This window comes from Pristiophorus japonicus, chromosome 15 (assembly GCF_044704955.1).
Source record: "Pristiophorus japonicus isolate sPriJap1 chromosome 15, sPriJap1.hap1, whole genome shotgun sequence".
In the NCBI taxonomy this organism is placed as follows: domain Eukaryota; kingdom Metazoa; phylum Chordata; class Chondrichthyes; family Pristiophoridae; genus Pristiophorus; species Pristiophorus japonicus.
Genome location: NC_091991.1, coordinates 115254316 through 115272950, shown reverse-complemented (window position 1 = coordinate 115272950; position 18635 = coordinate 115254316). Strand labels below are relative to the sequence as shown.

The window sequence follows — 18635 nt, the reverse complement described above, 5'->3', positions numbered from 1 at the left end:
TTCCTGTACATCTCGGAATTCTCCAAAGGTGCTCGCAAGGCGATGTGGGTACAATCAATGCAGCCTGTATCTTTGGGAAGCCAGCAATCCTGGAGAAGCCCACAGCCCTGTCATGCATTGCCTGGGCGGTCATGGGGAACTTTCATTCCTCCGGGCATATAGTGAAGCGGTCACCTACCAAAAGCAGATATAGAAACATAGAAATCTACAGCGCAGAAGGAGGCCATTTTGGCCCATTGTGTCCGTGCCGGCCGACAAAGAGCCACACGTCCCTTGGTCAGCAGCCCTGAAGGTTACGTATAAACCTATGAACAATGAACAATGGCGGAAAGGTAAAGAGCATCCGGCCCAACCAGTCCGCCCCACACAACTGCGACACCCCTTGCAACGAAACATTCTACACTCCACCTCAACTGGAGCCATGTGATCTCCTGGGAGAGGCAAAAACCAGATTAATTGGGGAAAAAAATCTTGGAAAATTCGTCTCCTACCCATCCAGGCAATCAAAACTAGTCCAGGAGACCACCCTGGGCGTATTTGATTCCCTGAAGTACTTACTGTCATATCTGCACCAGCCAACAAGAGGTTATCCAATCATATTCCACTTACCAGCTTTAGGTCCATAACCCTGCAACTGCGCATACAAGCACCTTTTTAAATGTGAGGTTTCCTGCATCCACTACACTTCCAGGCAGTGAGTTCCAGACCCCCACAACCCTCAGCGTGAAGAAGCTTCCCCTCAAATCCCCTCTGAACCTTCCACCAAACACCTTAAAACTATGCCCCTTCGTAATTGACCCCTCCACCAAGGGAAATAGGCCCTTGCTATCCACTATATCCAAGCCCCTCAATATTTTGTACACCTCAATGAGGTCTCCCCTCAGCCTCCTCTGTTCCAATGAGAACAAACCCAGCCTATCCAATCTGTCCTCATAGTTAAGATTCTCCATTCCAGGCAGCATCCTAGTAAATCTTCTCTGCACCCTCTCTAATGCAATCACATCCTTCCTATAATACGGTAACCAGAACAGCCCGCAGTATTCCAACTGTGGCCTAACCAGAGTATTATACAATTTAAGCATAACCTCCCTACTCTTGTATCCTATGCCTCGGCCAATAAAGGCAAGCATTCCGTATGCCTTCTTAACCACCTTATCCACCTGGTCTGCTACTTTCAGGGATCTGTGGACAAGCACTCCAAGGTCCCTTTGTTCATCTACACTTCTAAGTGGCCTACCGCTTAATATGTATATCCTTTCCTTATTAGCCCTCCCCAAATGCATTATCTCTCACTTCTCCGAATTAAATTCCAATTGCCACTGTTCTGCCCACCTGACCAATAGATTGATATTCTCCTGCAGTCCATGACTTTCCTGTTCATTATCAACCACACAGCCAATTTTAGTGTCGTCTGCAAACTTCTTAATCATATCCCTATATTCAAATCTAAATCATTGATATATATCACAAAAAGCAAGGGTCCCAGTACTGAGCCCTGCGGAACCCCACTGGAAACATCCTTCCAGTCACAAAAATATCCATCAATCATTAGCCTTGCTTCTTACCTCCAAGCCAATTTTGGATCCAACTTGACACTTTGCCTTGAATCCCATGGGCTTTAACCTTCATGACCGGTTTACCATGTGGGCCCTTATCAAAAGCTTTGCTCAAGTATATATACAACATCGTACGCTCTACCCTCATCGACCCTCTTGGTTACCTCCTCTAAAAAATTCAATCGGGTTAGTCAGACACGATCTTCCCTCAACAAATCCATGCTGACTGTCCCTAATTAATCCTTGCCTTTCCAAATGCAGATTTATTCTGTCTTTCAGGATTTTTTCCAATAATTTTCCCACCACTGAGGTTAGGCTGACTGGCCTGCAATTACTTGGCCTATTCCTTTCTCCCTTCTTAAACAAGGGTACTACATTACCAGTCCTCCAATCCTCCGGCACCATGCCCAGATCCAAAGAGGACTGGAAAATGATGGCCAAGGCCTCTGCTATTTCCTCTTTTACTTCGCTCAACAGCCTGGGATGCATTTCATCCGGGCCTGGGGACTTATCTACTTTCAAAGCTGCTAAACCCCTTAATATTTCCTCTCTCACTATATTTATTTCATCCAGAATATCACACACCTCCTCCAGATACAAAGGATCTGTTTGCATCCTTTGTGAAAACAGATGCAAAGTATTCGTTAAGAACCCTCGCAACATCTTCCGCCTCCACACAAAGATTACCCTAATGGTCTCCAATAGGCCCTACCCTTTCTTTAGTTATCCTCTTATTCTTAATATATTTATAGAACATCTTAGGGTTTTCCTTCATTTTACTGGCCAAGAATTTCTCATGCTCGCTCTTAGCATTCCTAATATCCTTTTTAATTTTGCCTCTTAACTTTTTATATTCCTCTAAAGATTCTATAGTATTTAGCCATTGATATATGACATAAGCGTCCCTTTTTTTCTTAATCCTCCCTTGTAAGTCCCTAGACATCTAGGGGGCTCTAGAATTATTTTTCCCAGTCTTTTTCTTTAAGGGCACATGTTTGGCTTGAGCCTTCCGGATCTCCTCCTTAAATGCCTCCCACTGTTCCGACACTGATTTACCCACAAGTAGCTGTTTCCAGTCCATGATGGCCAAATCACTCCTTAACTTAGCAAAATTAGCTTTTCTCCAATTCGAAACTTTTATTCCAGGCTTGTCCTTATCCATAACCAACTTGAATCTGACTGAATTAAGGTTCTCTTGAATGCATTTCAAGAATTCCTCACCCTTTATACCCTTCACGCTAAATTTGTCCCAATCAATATTTGGACAGTTAAAATCGCCTACTATTACTATCCTATGGTTTTTAGACTTCACAGCAATTTGCCTACGTATTTGCTCCTCTATCTCCCTCCCACTGTTTGGCGGTCTATAATACACGCCCAGCAGTGTGATCGCCCCTTTTTTATTTTTCAATTCGACCCATATGGCCTCATTTGATGATCCCTCTAACATATCATCCCTCCTCACTGCTGTAATAGTTTATTTAATCAGTACCGCAACCCTTTTTACCCCTCTCTCTATCTTGTCTAAAAACCCTGTAGCCAGGAATATTGATCTGCCAAACCTGCCTCTCTTTCAGCCATGTTTCTGCAATGGCTATAATGTCATACTCCCAAGTGTTTACCTGTGCTCTTAGCTCATCTGCCTTATTCGCTATATACCTTTGCATTAAAGTATATACCATTCAGCACAGGAAGACCTCCTTGCTTACCACATACTAAGCCCTGTTTCCTCTGTCTTACAGATTCTCTTTCTAGATTCTTGCTATCCAATTTCTGCTTTACTTCCTTCCCTTTTGAATTCCTCTGCCAAGCTAGTTTAAACTCTCCCCAACAGCACTAGCAAAACTCCCCATGAGGATATTGGTCCCGGCGCTGTTTGTACAGGTCCCATCTCCCCCAGAAGCGGTCCCAATGCCTCAAGAATTAAACGTGAAAAACTTGCGCAGACATCACGTTACACCCCCTATGACGCAAAAAAAATTAACCTAAAAAATACGTAACTAACTGAGTTATGCTGGCGCAGAAACTTTGGGGAAACTTGGAGATTTTAATTTATGCCAAAAAAAGCGGCGCAGATAACTAGGGAAAATTGAGTCCAAAGAATTGGAACAGAAGTTGTTACCATTTTGGGTAATATTTCTGTTTGTTCCTCACATGTTTGTGAATGTCAGCATGCCTGGATTCCATAATATTCTTTTTCACGTTTGCTCAATTACGCTTGTACGAGTTTTAGCCACTTAGACTAGAGGACCAGCTGTGGGACCTATCCCAGCGAGAGTTACTGCTGTGGGGAGAGGAGAGAAACTGGAGGTGGAAAATAGGACCTTTGGCATGAACACTAAACCTTGAATGACATGTGTTTGAGTTTGGATCGTGATGCTGCTATCTGAATTGTTTATTGTCCATTCAGACTCGAGTCTGTGTTTAAACATTCTGTCTTTACAAGGCTTCCATTGTACCTGTGCCTGTTTCTGTTGCAGGTAAAGCTGAGCGGAAAGGCAGGTCAAACAGCTGACATTATCTGGGTGGAGAGGGACCTTCTCATTACAGCAACAGGCGAAATAGCTATTAGGTGAGGTCTGCATGGGTTACACTGCATTCCATTTCAGCACTGGGAGAGGATTCTGGGGTTTGGCACAGCTTGATGAGTTCGGTGTCAAGCAGTTTGCATGAAGTCTTAAAATGTTGCACAGTCATTTTATTACACTATCCTGTGTCTTTTATATACATTTTCAGTAGTGTTTTATATGAAAACCGGCTTTCACCTGTTGGATTTCATGAGCTGTGCTGAGTTAATGTGCCTGTTTTGTTTGTGTTGAAAACCATGTGAATGTTGGTTATAGCTGTGGCCAAGAATAATCACTGCGAAGAGATTTAGCCAAATTTGACACTTGCTCGGATTTCAGGAGTTGATTTGCAGGCATAATTAAGGAAACTGCTAGCTTACCTGGTTTTCTAATCTTTTTATTTTTGTAGACCCTCAAACAAGCCCAAGTTCTGTTCTTCAATTGGAAAGATTGGAACCAACTTGCTTCTTTGTTTCGCAACCTAGAAATACGTATTTTAGTAAAATGAGGAATCTCTGATCAGTTATAAAGAGCATACATGGTGGGGTGTGTTTTGGGAACATACACTGGGAGCAGTGGGGGAAGGCCAGTGTAGCACTATTCTTCCAAAATCGCAAGCGTAATTTCAGAGACCAGAGATCTGGCTGTTTCTCACCCCCCCCCCCCCAGCGCTCTCCTCGTGTGTACATGTGTCAGCCAGCGCTCACACCATTGATTCATATCTCCAGAGGTTTATTTTGTTGATGAGGAACCCACAAATAAGAGAAAAAAAGGCCACTTTTATTTTTCACAAGATTAATGGAAGCAAAGCAAATTATAGTTTTAAAAAGTAGGTGAGAATGAAAATGTCAAACTGATTCACTTCATGAGGTTGGGATAATACTGAATATAAACTGACTTCTTTTTCCTGGGGATTCCCTTAAGGAGCAATCCACTAGTGGATTCTTCTAACAGGAATGGGTAGTTCACCTTGTTAAGATCAAGGGTGTAGATTCCATTATTGTGGCACTCTGCAACATCCCCCTGTTTTTGACACACAAACTTACAATTTCCTATCTCTGTGATTTTCAAGGTGTTGAAGGGTGTATAGTTCTCTTGCATGTCAGCTGTGGCTCAGTGGACAGCACTCTTGACTCCGAGTCAGAAGGTTGTGGGTTCAAGTCCCACTCCAGGGACTTGAGCACAATAATCTAGGTTGACACTCCAGTGCAGTGCCGCAGGAGTGCTGCACTGTCGGAGGTGCTGTCTTTCGGATGAGACGTTAAACCGAGACCTCGTCTGCTCTCTCAAGTGGACGTACAAGATTCCATGGCACTATTTCAAAGAAGAGCAGGGGCGTTATCCCCGGTGCCCTGGCCAATATTTATCCCTCAATCAACATAACAAAAACAGATTATCTGGTCATTATCACATTGCTGTTTGTGGGAGCTTGCTGTGTGCAAATTGGCTGCCACATTTCCTACATTACAGCAGTGACTACAATCCAAAAATACTTCATTGGCTGTAAAGCGCTTTGAGACTTCCAGTGGTCATGAAAGGCGCTATATAAATCCAAGTCTTTCTTTCTTTCCTAACTTGCTGATTCTGAAAGCCATGGCTTTCAGACCAAATGCCGGGAAACTTGTTAATTCAGAAATGAACACTGGGCATTCGGGTATATTAGCTCATCAAGTCTATCTGACTGCTGTATCAGAGGTGCCGTCTTTTGGATTAGACGTTAAACTAAGGCCCCGTCTGACCTCTCGGGCAAACGACTCCATGGCATTATTCGAAGAAGAACAAGTGGAATTCTCCCGGTGTCCTGGCCATTATTTATCTCTCAACCAGCATCATTATCTGTTTGTAGGAGCTTGCTGTGCACAAATTGGCTGCTGCTTTCCCCTACATTACAACACTGACTACATTTCAAAAGTACTCCATTGGCCGTGAAGTGCTTTGGAGCATTCTTCATTTCTCTTTCTGACTGCAGAGAGCCGAATATTAGGATAGTGCTTCTCCCTAACAGTTTAATTCGATCCTGGCTCGTGTTTTTTTGTCAGTAAAATGCAGCCCACAGGAAGATTGGCTGATTATGTGCCCACCACTGGTGGTGATGATAGGAACTCAGTCGAACAACTGTGCAATAAATTAGATGGCAGCGGGACAGGAAACTAATCTCAAAAAAGTTATAATGACAAACGAGTATATGTTAGCTTTTTTTCACAGACTGCTATTTAATTTGTTATATTTGGAGTACCTGCCTAATATATCACCCATGGTGTGTTTAGATGAAGGGTGGATCGCTGTGCTTTTTTCAATCAGTCACATGATTGATAACTTGTATTTACTGTTGTCTTGTGTGTCATGTGTCTTGTGTGTCACGTGATTGATTCATGTAATCTGAATCCTCTCCCAGTTAGTGTACCTGTATTGAATCTGGTGTATACGTCACGGTTTTGTGCGGGTTTTTATAATTTGAAAAACTTTGGATGTAGTTTACCCAGAACCTTTTGCTGCCTGATGTAAAAGTCACACGTGCTAATTACACTGTGTAATGTGCCAATGGGTTTTATGGCATCTTTTAATGTACCTGCTTTGAGACAGGCAGGATAATGTGATCCGTCATAAACTTTGTGCTGTTTTTTCCATCAGGGTCTGGGATTTGGATAGAGATGAGAATTATGCTTTGACGCTGGATGAACATTTGGGGTTTGGCACTGGAGAAATTATAAATTGTATCTCTTATTGTGAAAGTAAAGGTAGGTCTATATCTTGCTGCAGCTTTTTACTTTCTCCACACTTCCAATGTGCCCATGATAACTAAACTCCACAGACTGTGCAGTCCTTAAAAGAACATCTTTAAACAATAATTGCTGACTGTGTTCTCTAACTGGTATGAATGAAATGGACAGGACCAGAACCTACTCATCCCGCCCCCACCTACTCATCACATCCTCTGCTCAGTTTGCTGTGTATGGGGTCTCTCAGGCCAAGTGTTAGCAGTCCTCCTCTGATTTTAGTAAGTAGCCCTTTGGTTTTGTTTCTCTTTAAAAAAAAAATTGAATCATTTACCGGCAATGGTACATCACAGTATTTTTGAGCCTTGTGCTGTTTCTCAAATTCAGATATGTTTTCAGTCACTCAGCATTAGCCTCTATGTGGCCTCCTCTGTCCAGCAGCTGTTATTTGAGATGTGGCATAACTTAACATTTGCAGACAGATGTTGATATTTTGTGCTGAACAAGTCAAGGCATGGCGGTCCTGCGATGGAATGCTGTCACCCAGTGCCAGGATTGAGCTCTCCTAGCTTGTATGCAGTGCACTCCCCTTACTCCTCCCCAGCAATCTGCCTTCGCCTCAATCTCCAAAGACCACCCCTAAATTTTACCACTTCCTGCATCAATTATCTTTACAGCCTCTGCGTCAGATTGCTGTTTAGTGCTGTGGTATCACAACTGCTGAGAACCCAAGTTCATTTCACATGGACAGAAAGATCTTAACATAAGAAATAGGAGCAGGAGTCGGCCCTATGGCCCATCGAGCCTGCTCCGTCATTCAGTAAGGTCATGGCTGATCATCGACCTCAACTCCACTTTCCTGCCCGATCTCCATATCCCTTGATTCCCCTAGACTCCAAATATCTATCGATCTCAGCCTTGAATATATTCAGAGACTCAGCATCCACAGCCCTCTGGGGCAGAGAATTCCAAAGATTCACAACCCTCTGTGAAGGAATTCCTTCTCATCTCTGTCTTAAATGGCCTTCCCCTTATCCTGAGACTGTGACCCCTAGTTCTGGACACTCCAGCCCGGGGAAACAACCTCTCAGGATCTACCCTGTCAATTCCCTTCAGAATCTTGTATGTTTCAATGAGATCACCTCTCATTCTTCTAAACTCCAGAGAGTCTACACAATCTCTGATCATGACAGCCCTCTCATCCCAGGAATCAATCTAGTGAACCTCCGTTGTTCTGCCTCCAAGGCAAGTATATCCTTCCTTAGATAAGTATATCCTTCCTTAGATCTTGCATTTGTATAGTGTCTTTTCACACCCTCCAAGCATCTCCACGTGCTTTACAACCAATGAATTATTTTTTAAAGTGCAGTCACTGTTATATAGACAAATGTGGCAGTCGAAATGAGATGAATGGCTAGTTAATCTGTCTTTAATGGTGTTGGTCGAGGGAGGAATGTTGACTAGGAGATCTCCCTGCTCTTCAAACAGTGCATGGAATCTTTCACGTCCACCTTAAGGCAACTGAGGCCTCCGTTTAGTGACTCGTCCGACACTGCAGCACTCTCAGTACTGTGCTATAATTCTAGATTATGGGCTCAAGTCTGTGGTGGGGCTTGAACCCGCAACGTTCTGACTCATCAAAATGCTGCCACTGAGCCAAGACTCACAAAAAGGACCCATACATACCATTCTTGGAGCCAGCAGATAGAGGACACATTCATCCCATCAGTCTGGGCTAGAGTTATACCGAGGTCCCAAAGTATGGCAACACACCATGCCACTCTGTCTCCTTCCCATCTGCTCCGATGGAGATCCTTTTAAATTCACCTCTCATCAGTGTAATACTGGTTTGAGTTGAAATGGAATCTGATTTGGGTTACCACCAGCCTTCTCAAAGCAATCTTGAGGATGGGAGCATTTAGACTGTAGAAACATAGATACATAGAAATTTACAGCATAGAAGGAGGCCATTCTGGCCCATCGTTTCCGTGCCGACCGACAAAGAGCCACACAGCCCTTGGTCAGCAGCCCTAAAGGTTACATATAAACCTATGAACAATGACGGAAAGGCAAAGAGCACCCAGCCCAACCAATCCGCCTCACCACAACTGTGACACCCCTTATACTAAAACATTCTACACTCCACCCCAACCGGAGCCATGTAATCTCCTGGGAGAGGCAAAACCCAGGCCAATTTAGGGAGAAAAAATCTGGGAAAATTCCTCTCCTACCCATCCAGGTGTTCGAAACTAGTCCAGGAGATCACCCTGGCCATATTTTATGTGAGATTCTAGAGTTGGGTTAGTCAGCAGGCACAACCAAAGCCAGCACTGCAGCAGTTTAACAAATGTGGTGACGTGTCTGAGCTATTTGGCTATGAACTGGGCAGTTAACATTGGCAGTAGAAAAAGGGACCTCCAGTCCTAGTGGGTTCACTGGCTGGCCCTTTAACCCATTGTGTACAACGTGCACACAATAGTTACCATAAGGTGATCTTTTGCTGATTTTACTCTCTGTATATTGGATGAATTATTTTGATCATTTGTAGAACATTTGGTAACCAGAGCGATTGCTTGTGGTCCAAGTTGAAACAGTGTAGTCTCGCCACTGCCTCTTTGATAGTAGTGATTTAATACTGAACATCATTTGTCTGTATTACACTCCAAATATCACATAGTTTCCCAGCCAAAGGGAGTGCCCTGATTGTATGTATAAGAAATCGGTTTTGGTTGCGGACTGCTCTTACATTTTATAGAGTAGAGAGGTTACTTTACTAGAATTGTTATGGTGTTTTTTTAAAAGGTGTAAATATTCTTAGCTCCAAGGACGCAGTCAAGGTCTCCCTTCCTGTATGTGTCCAGACCCTGATTGTCATTGGGCTATTTGACTGTGGGTCCATTGTAGTAGAGCCTGATCCTTGCCTTATTGCATGGCCATTCACATGACCTCTATGCAAGGGTCACTGGATAGTAATCAATAATGGGAACTTTTGCTTCTCTGTAGCCTGGGGATCCTGATGTCAATTGTAGTGCACTGTATTATTGCTGTGGCATTAATCATTGATTCAACCTGGAACCTTTCTGGTTTATATGGTTCAGTACTACGTCATGAAGTGGTACTCAGAGGGCTGTGAATCTCTGGAATTCTCTACCCCAAAGGGTTGTGAATGTTGAGTCATTGAGTATATTCAAGGCTGAGATAGATAGATTTTTGGATTCCAAGGGAATCGAGGAATATGGAGATTTGACGGGAAAGTGGAGTTGAGGTTAAAGATCAGTCATGATCGTATTGAATGGCAGATTAGGCTCTAAGGGCCGTATGGCCTACTCCTGCTTCTAATTCTATGTTCTTATTTTCCCTCTGATACTGGAATTAATCACAGTGTTGCTGTTTCAAAATAAATATTGACAAATAAAATCGGAAGCTTAATGAGAAAACCATAAATTGCTAAGTTACTCACTCCTTACTGTATGAGAGATCTGATTGTAAGAATAATTTGATGTTTCCTAGGTATCCTAGCAGCCGGCACCAGTAAGGGACAGGTTGCTATGTGGCGAAAGGCTCTGGTCAGCTGTATGAATGGTTGGAGAATGGAGGGGAAAGACCAATGGAAACTACAGGCTCCAATTGATCTCGAAGGAAATATCACACAGATCAAGGTAATGGAGGTGAAGAACACATACGCTCTGATCTCACCAGCAGTGCCACACAGCACATGCATCCTGCTGTCCATGAGCAAAGGACCAAGTCTTCCACCACTGCCTGGCACATGTTTTGACTGCTGCTGGTTACTTCAGTCACCATTCCCTTGATTCTGGTGCCCACACGTGACTATGTGTAGAGGGATTTGATTTACTTGCTGAACATCATGTGTGGTCTAACAGTGGAACTGTTATAGCTACCTTTACTACATAAAGTTGAGGTCATCCAAAACTCGGCTGCCCGTGTCCTAACTCGCACCAAGTCCCGATGACCCATCACCCTACATTGGCTCCCGGTTAAGCAAAGCCTTGATTTCAAAATTCTCATCCTTGTTTACAAATCCCTCCATGGCCTCGCCCCTCCCTATCTCTGTAATCTCTCAGCCTTACAACCTCACAAGATATCTGCACTCCTCTAATTCTGCCCTCTTGAGCATTCCTGATTATAATCGCTCAACCATTGGTGGCCGTGCCTTCAGCTGCCTGGGCCTTAAGCTCTGGAACTCCCTCCCTAAACCTCTCCACCTCTCTACCTCTCTTTCCTCCTTTAAGATGCTCCTTAAAATCTACCTCTTTAACCAAGTTTTTGGTCATCTGCCATAATTTCTTCTTATGAGGCTCGTGTCAAATTTATCTGTTTTGTCTTATAACACTGCTGTGAAGCACCTTGGGACTTTTTACTGCGTTAAAGGTGCTATATAAATAAAGTTGTTGTTGTTGTTGTTTGCACCAAAATGTATATTCTGAAAATATATTTAACTAATGGAATTCTTTGTGCACCATGGATGAGATTTTAGTAAGAAACCAACTGTTGGCGGTGTTCCAATATGTCTAAAAGAGATGAGTGGAGTCATCTCAATGTGGCTCCGAATAGACTTCAGATCAGATTCAGGTGTAACTTGCCAGTCTCGCTGAGAAAGGTCCTCAAGATGTGATCTGGAGAAATAAGAATGTCTGCAGGGGCTGCCCTCTTGTACTGCGGTTCGGATATATTTAGGGTTTTCTGTTTTCAAATCAAACTGATAAACCTCATCGTACAGAAGGTTTTAGTTGGTGTTTCCAGTGCTGTTGGTTGCGAGGTGTGTGAGAGTAGCTTGAAGTGATTCTCCTCACAGTGATGGTAGATCAAAGATCAGAAATTTATCAGGTGATTGGGTGCAAAACCGCTGCCCTGTCTGTATGTGATACAGCTGGTAGTGTACCAACCATGTTGCACTAGGGCACTTGTTAATCCGCAGTCTCTGGTACGCCACATGTTATTTACAGTGCACTTATTTTGCAGAAGTGTTGAATTAAATGATATGTGTAACGCATCCGGTACTGGACCCTAATTGTTCCGAGAGAAAGTGAGAGTTGTATGATTACTTGCCACCTTTGGTAACCTTCTGTTTGTGTCTGCTGTTTGTTTAGTGGGGCTCGAGTAAGAATCTCCTGTCTGTGAGCAGTGCTGGCACGGTCCTTATCCTCAGTGAGCAGGTGATGTCTGCTCATTTCAACCAACAAGTAGCGGCCATGCAGGTGGCTCCCAACCAGCTGAGCCTCAGCTTCTTCTCCTCCGGAAACCAGCAGATGCTCCGTACTGACATGCATATCAAAGGGGTTTATGTCACCAAGGTAAGGGCCTGAAACACATGCTTCACTTCACATAGTCACCAGAATAGGCTTGTTTGTATATCACTGGAGCCTATGGATGGAAGTGGATGTGTGTCAACACATGACACTTTGTACTGTTAGATAGAGTTAAAGCTCTGTAACAGCATATTACTCTCTCACTTCATTTCTTTCACATTTTGGTTTATTTAAGTATGCTTCAATGGGTTGTTGTTGTGAATGTGCTGTCCTTCATTACTAAGTGTCGTGAGAGGTGAGTCGTGCACACACAATTAATGGGTTAGGGTTAGCAGAGTGTCTTGTATTTGTAAAATTCTGTGGATAGAAGAGTTCCTTGTTCATGGGGTGGGGACCCTGTAGATTGAGGCTGCCTTGTTCATGGGGTGGGGTCCCTGTAGATTGAGGCTGCCTTGTTCATGGGGTGGGGACCTGGGGACATGGGCAGTAATGGCCCGTCTCATATACAATCATAAACTGAGGAGGAGACCATTCGGCCCATCATGCCTGAACTGGCTCTTTGGTAGAGCTATCCAATGAATCCCATTCCCCTGCACCTTGTTGCAGTTCTGTTTTAGAGTCTGCTATTTAACAAGGATTTTGCCAGGTCCCTCCATGATTTTGAGAATGATACTCCGTTTCAGGTTTGAATTGTAGCTGTAAAAACGTGCCATTCACAATCTTGTTTAGATGCCATTTTGAGGGATTACAATGCATCATGGAGCAATTTAATGGTGGTTCTTGACTCCAGTTATGACTAGGTTAAACCTCTGGCCTGATCACAGCCCTGGTTTGGAGAGCCTAGCATTGCTGTGAGTAAAAGATCTGTTTTCTGTTGTTGCAGGAGACAGTAGTGGTGTGGAATGGGAAACACACCACCGTTTTCGAAATGTTTGGGCCATCGCTAAGAAATGCAGGTAATGTATAATTTGCTTTTTCAGGTGGAATTGAGCAGTTGCTGCATTAATACCATGGGGACTGAGTTTCCTGGTACTGAGACGGAAAGTCAAAGGGACTGCTGCTCTTCAGCCCCAAACATTTGCAAGAATTGTGTTTAACAATCAGAACTGGTTTGTGAACTCTAGCGTAGGAAATTAATTTTGTAGATAAAAATTATTAATTGCGTAATTGCATCCATATGATGGGAGCCCGCTGACCCTGGGGAAATGGAGCCTGCTGTCCCTGGGGACATTAATGGAGCCCACTGTCCCTGGGACATTAATGGAGCCCACTGTCCCTGGGGAAATGGATTCTGTCCCTGGGGACCCTGCGGGTGGAATGCTCCTTCTGGTTGGCCCCGCCTCGCCTCCCATACCTCTTTGACTGTTGTATTTGCTATGTTCTTAAAGCTATCAGGATATAACGTGCCCTGTGGGTTTTGTTCCAGGCTCGTTTCCCTGTGATTCTTCTGTTGTGGCTGTCCACGAAGAGAGCATTTACACTGTGGAGCCAAACCGTGTGCAGGTTCGCACCCTGCAGGTAAGTCTAAGGCTTTCATTTGCCATTCAGTATTCGTGGTGCTCTACTTCTGGTCTACTTGACTACCATTCTAATTTGATATTGTCTTACCAGACGGATGTCCTTTAGAAATCTTTCAAAAGGCAATATGTTCCCCTGTTGAGTTTGGGAGCAGTTTTTACTTTGGGGCATTTTGTATGAGGCACTTTCTTTCAAGTGGTCTTGTTTGCATTTTGCACTGGTATTGTCACCACTCAATGCTCTTCATTGTATGCTGGGATCCAGACAGTGTAGAAATCCTCTCAATAGCTGTTTAAATAGCGTTGTACTTCCCTGTTGTAATATTGGCCTTTATAGCTAATGGTTGTCACTTTTGGCATCATTTATAAACACAGGTCCTCCTATTTGCTTGTAAAAAAATGTAGTCTTGCAACCCAATAATTGCACACATAGAAATGTGCAAAAAGTGTTGCTCCTGCATATTGCAGCACATGCTTTGTCCAACAGAAAGGTCAGTGTAATGTCTGTAAGCTTGTAATGTTTGTAGCTCCACACTGTGGATGTGGACGTATTGTGTACTGCAACTGCATAGTTAATAATAAACAGAACCAGGCAGATTTCCAGAGGCTTCCGAGAGAGCTGCCTGCCATGTTAGAGCTGTGTGTGCTGTGCTCTGTGAATATATCACATTTGGCGGCGAGATGGGATTTTTCGGATGATTTAAAGCTTAAATTTTGTTGGTGAAGGATTCAGCCAGCCGACAGAGAGACTTTGGAAGTTTCTGTCTTTGGAAAAAAGCTACAAAATCTGAGGTAAAATACTGCACATGGTGTGAACAGCTAGAGATTAAAATGGCAGGTGTAATCGGACATTTGGGGGAATATAGACACGACTGGGAACGTTTTAAAGCGTATGTGGATCGGCTAGAAATGTATTTCACTGCAAATAACATAATTGAAGTTCCAGACAATGCAGTCCAGAACCGGGCTGTGTTGGAACGTAAGAAAGCGATCTTCTTATCGGAAGCGGGTCCGGCATTAAACGAAAACCTTGTAAATGTGCTTGTGCCTGACGAGCCAAAGGGCACAACGCTTAAAGAGATTTTAAAGAAGCTGGAAAAGCACTATAACCCCAAACAATTAGAAATTTCTGAAAGCTATCATTTCGGGATTTGGAATCAAAAGGCTGATGAAAGTATCAGTGATTACATAGCAGCATTAAAAAACTGTAAATTTGGAAACTTTCAAAACCGAGCATTACGGAATCGTTTTGTTTGTGGGGTGAAAAATTATGCGATCAGAAGGAAGTTATTGACGACGGATGACTTGACTTGAGATTGCTTGTCAGATAGCGAGGTCGATGGGCATGGCCGAACAATATTCCCGAGAATTAAATAATAATTACGGTCGTCAGTCAACCGAGGTAAATCACCTGCAGGTTCAAAGTAAAAGATGGTGGGGGCCCAAGGTCTCAGAAACTGGAAATTCTAACAGAGCGTCGAAGTCGTGCTATAGGTGCCTGGGACAACACATGGCTCAAAGTTGTCCATACGTGAAGGCAGAGTGTTTCTTCTGCAGGAAGACTGGACATCTTGCAAAGGAATGCCGACTGAAGGGTAAACCAGTTTTTGAAGCTATGAGTCCAGCATTCAAAGCTATGAGTAGAAATCCCAAGAGACTACATAGCATGGAAGAACAACAACAGGACGAGGAGATGTTAGAGTTACACATCATCAGAAGCACGAGGTTAACGGACAGCGATTCGGAAAGCATCAAAATCCACATAGATGTTGCGGGATTCATGATACCAATGGAAATTGACATGGGTGCACCCATGAGTGTAGTACCGGAGTCACTGTACTGCGACAAATTGCGTGATTTCCAACTGGAGAAATCCAAGATAGAGCTGCGAGGCTACTCGGGAGAGAAAGTTCCTGTGGTAGGTCATATCACCATGAAATATAAAGATCAATTTCAGAACTTGCCTCTAATAGTAGTGAAAGGAGACAAGTCTGCTTTACTAGGAAGAAATTGGTTGAGCTCACTGAAGCTGGATTGGAGTAAGATTTTCTGTGTGGAAGCGAGATTTTTCATCAACGGATGAGGTTATCAAGAAGTATCCGGAGGTGTTCTGTGAAACAGGCAGTCCATTAGGATGGAGAATGAAACAGTTAATTCAGAGACCATGGTCCAGAACTTAAAGAAGGGTAACTTTGAAGGTATGAGGTGTGAATTGGCTAGGATAGATTGGCGAATGATACTTAAGGGGTTGACTGTGGATGGGCAATGGCAGACATTTAGAGACCGCATGGATGAACTACAACAATTGTACATATTGTCTGGCGTAAAAATAAAAAAGGGGAGGTGGCTCAACCGTGGCTATCAAGGGAACTCAAGGATAGTATTAAAGCCAAGGAAGTGGCATACACATTGGCTAGAAATAGCAACGAACCCGGGGACTGGGAGAAATTTAGAACTCAGCAGAGGAGGACAAAGGGTTTGATTAGGGCAGGGAAAATAGAGTACGAGAGGAAACTTGCAGAGAACATTAAGATGGACTTCTATAGATATGTAAAGAGAAAAAGGTTAGTAAAGACAAACATAGGTCCCCTGCAGTCAGAATCAGGGGAAGTCATAACGGGGAACAAAGAAATGACAGACCAATTGAACAAGTACTTTGGTTCGGTATTCACTAAGGAGGACACAAACAACCTTCCGGATATAAAAGGGGTCAGAGGGTCTAGTAAGAAGGAGGAACTGAAGGAAATTCTTATTAGTCGGGAAATTGTGTTGGGGAAGTTGATAGGATTGAAGGCCGATAAATCCCCAGGGCCTGATGGACTGCATCCCAGAGTACTTAAGGAGGTGGCCTTGGAAATAGCGGAGGCATTGACAGTCATTTTCCAACATTCCATAGACTCTGGATCAGTTCCTATGGAGTGGAGGGTAGCCAATGTAACCCCACTTTTTAAAAAAGGAGGGAGAGAGAAAACGGAATTATAGACCGGTCAGCCTGACATCGGTAGTGGGTAAAATGATGGAATCAATTATTAAGGATGTCATAGCAGCGTATTTGGAAAGAGGTGACATGATAGGTCCAAGTCAGCATGGATTTGTGAACGGGAAATCATGCTTGACAAATCTTCTGGAATTTTTTGAGGATGTTTCCAGTAGAGTGGACAAGGGAGAACCAGTTGATGTGGTGTATTTGGACTTTCAGAAGGCTTTCGACAAGGTCCCACACAAGAGATTAATGTGCAAAGTTAAAGCACATGGGATTGGGGGTAGTGTGCTGATGTGGATTGAGAACTGGTTGGCAGACAGGAAGCAAAGAGTAGGAGTAAATGGGTACTTTTCAGAATGACAGGCAGTGACTATTGGGGTACCGCAAGGTTCTGTGCTGGGGCCCCAGCTGTTTACATTGTACATTAATGATTTAGATGAGGGGATTAAATGTAGTATCTCCAAATTTGCAGATGACACTAAGTTGGGTGGCAGTGTGAACTGCGAGGAGGATGCTATGAGGCTGCAGAGTGACTTGGATAGGTTAGGTGAGTGGGCAAATGCATGGCAGATGAAGTATAATGTGGATAAATGTGAGGTTATCCACTTTGGTGGTAAAAACAGAGGGATAGACTATTATCTGAATGGTGACAGATTAGGAAAAGGGGAGGTGCAGCGAGACCTGGGTGCCATGGTACATCAATCATTGAAGGTTGGCATGCAGGTACAGCAGGCGGTTAAGAAAGCAAATGGCATGTTGGCCTTCATAGCGAGGGGATTTGAGTACAGGGGCAGGGAGGTGTTACTACAGTTGTACATGGCCTTGGTGAGGCCACACCTGGAGTATTGTGTACAGTTTTGGTGTCCTAACTTGAGGAAGGACATTCTTGCTATTGAGGGAGTGCAGCAAAGGTTCACCAGACTGATTCCCGAAATGGCGGGACTGACATATCAAGAAAGACTGGATCAACTGGGCTTGTATTCACTGGAGTTCAGAAGAATGAGAGGGGATCTCATAGAAACGTTTAAAATTCTGACGGGTTTAGACAGGTTAGATGCAGGAAGAATGTTCCCAATGTTGGGGAAGTCCAGAACCAGGGCTCACAGTCTAAGGATAAGGGGTAAGCCATTTAGGACTGAGATGAGGAGAAACTTCTTCACCCAGAGAGTGGTGAACCTGTGGAATTCTCTACCACAGAAAGGTGTTGAGGCCAATTCACTAAATATATTCAAAAAGGAGTTAGATGTAGTCCTTACTACTAGGGGGATCAAGGGGTATGGCGAGAAAGCAGGAATGGGGTACTGAAGTTGTATGTTCAGCCATGAACTCATTGAATGGCGGTGCAGGCTAGAAGGGCCGAATGGCCTACTCCTGCACCTATTTTCTATGTTTCTATGTATCCAAGGCTTCAAGGCGAGTGTCAGGATACAGAAGGACGCTAGATCGGTTTACTACAAGCCACGTTCCGTACCATATGCACTTAAGGAGAAAGTTGAGCAAGAACTCAAAAGACTAGAGACTGAGAACATTATTTGTAAGATAGATCGATGTAATTGGGCTACACCCATTGTTGTTGTACCTACGTCCGATGGTAAGGTAAGATAGTGTGGTGATTATAAAGTAACCGTAAACCAGGTTCTAGAGGGTAATGTCCCCAATACATTGCCGAATATAGAAGGTTTGTTCAAACACTGACACGTGGTCAGATCTTCTCAAAACTGGATCTTACGAATGCCTACTTACAGCTTGAACTAGATGAGGAGTCCAAGTCATGTTTGACTATAAATACTCATCTAGGCCTATATCAATTTAATAGGCTACTGTTTGGAGTATGTTCCGCCCCTGCCATATTCCAAGGGACGATGAACCAGATTTTACAAGGTATTGAAGGGGTAGTATGATATTTGGATGACATACTAATTTCAGCACCAAATAGCCAAATTCATAATAACATATTGAATGAAGTCCTCAAATGGCTAGAGAAGCACAGAGTACGAGTGTCTGCTCGTAAGTGTGAGTTATTTA

General features: G+C 43.5%; 1 protein-coding gene across 1 annotated transcript in view; it reads left to right on the top strand.

The window, feature by feature from the left end:
- Positions 1 to 18635, top strand: part of ift140 (intraflagellar transport 140 homolog (Chlamydomonas)) — a 215267-nt gene that overhangs the window by 23834 nt on the left and 172798 nt on the right. Inside the window, exons 7-12 of the mRNA XM_070900852.1 lie at positions 4037 to 4128; positions 6755 to 6861; positions 10351 to 10499; positions 11952 to 12155; positions 12994 to 13066; positions 13537 to 13628. Coding sequence (XP_070756953.1) covers positions 4037 to 4128; positions 6755 to 6861; positions 10351 to 10499; positions 11952 to 12155; positions 12994 to 13066; positions 13537 to 13628 — 717 coding nt within the window. The remainder of the gene's footprint in view (positions 1 to 4036; positions 4129 to 6754; positions 6862 to 10350; positions 10500 to 11951; positions 12156 to 12993; positions 13067 to 13536; positions 13629 to 18635) is intronic.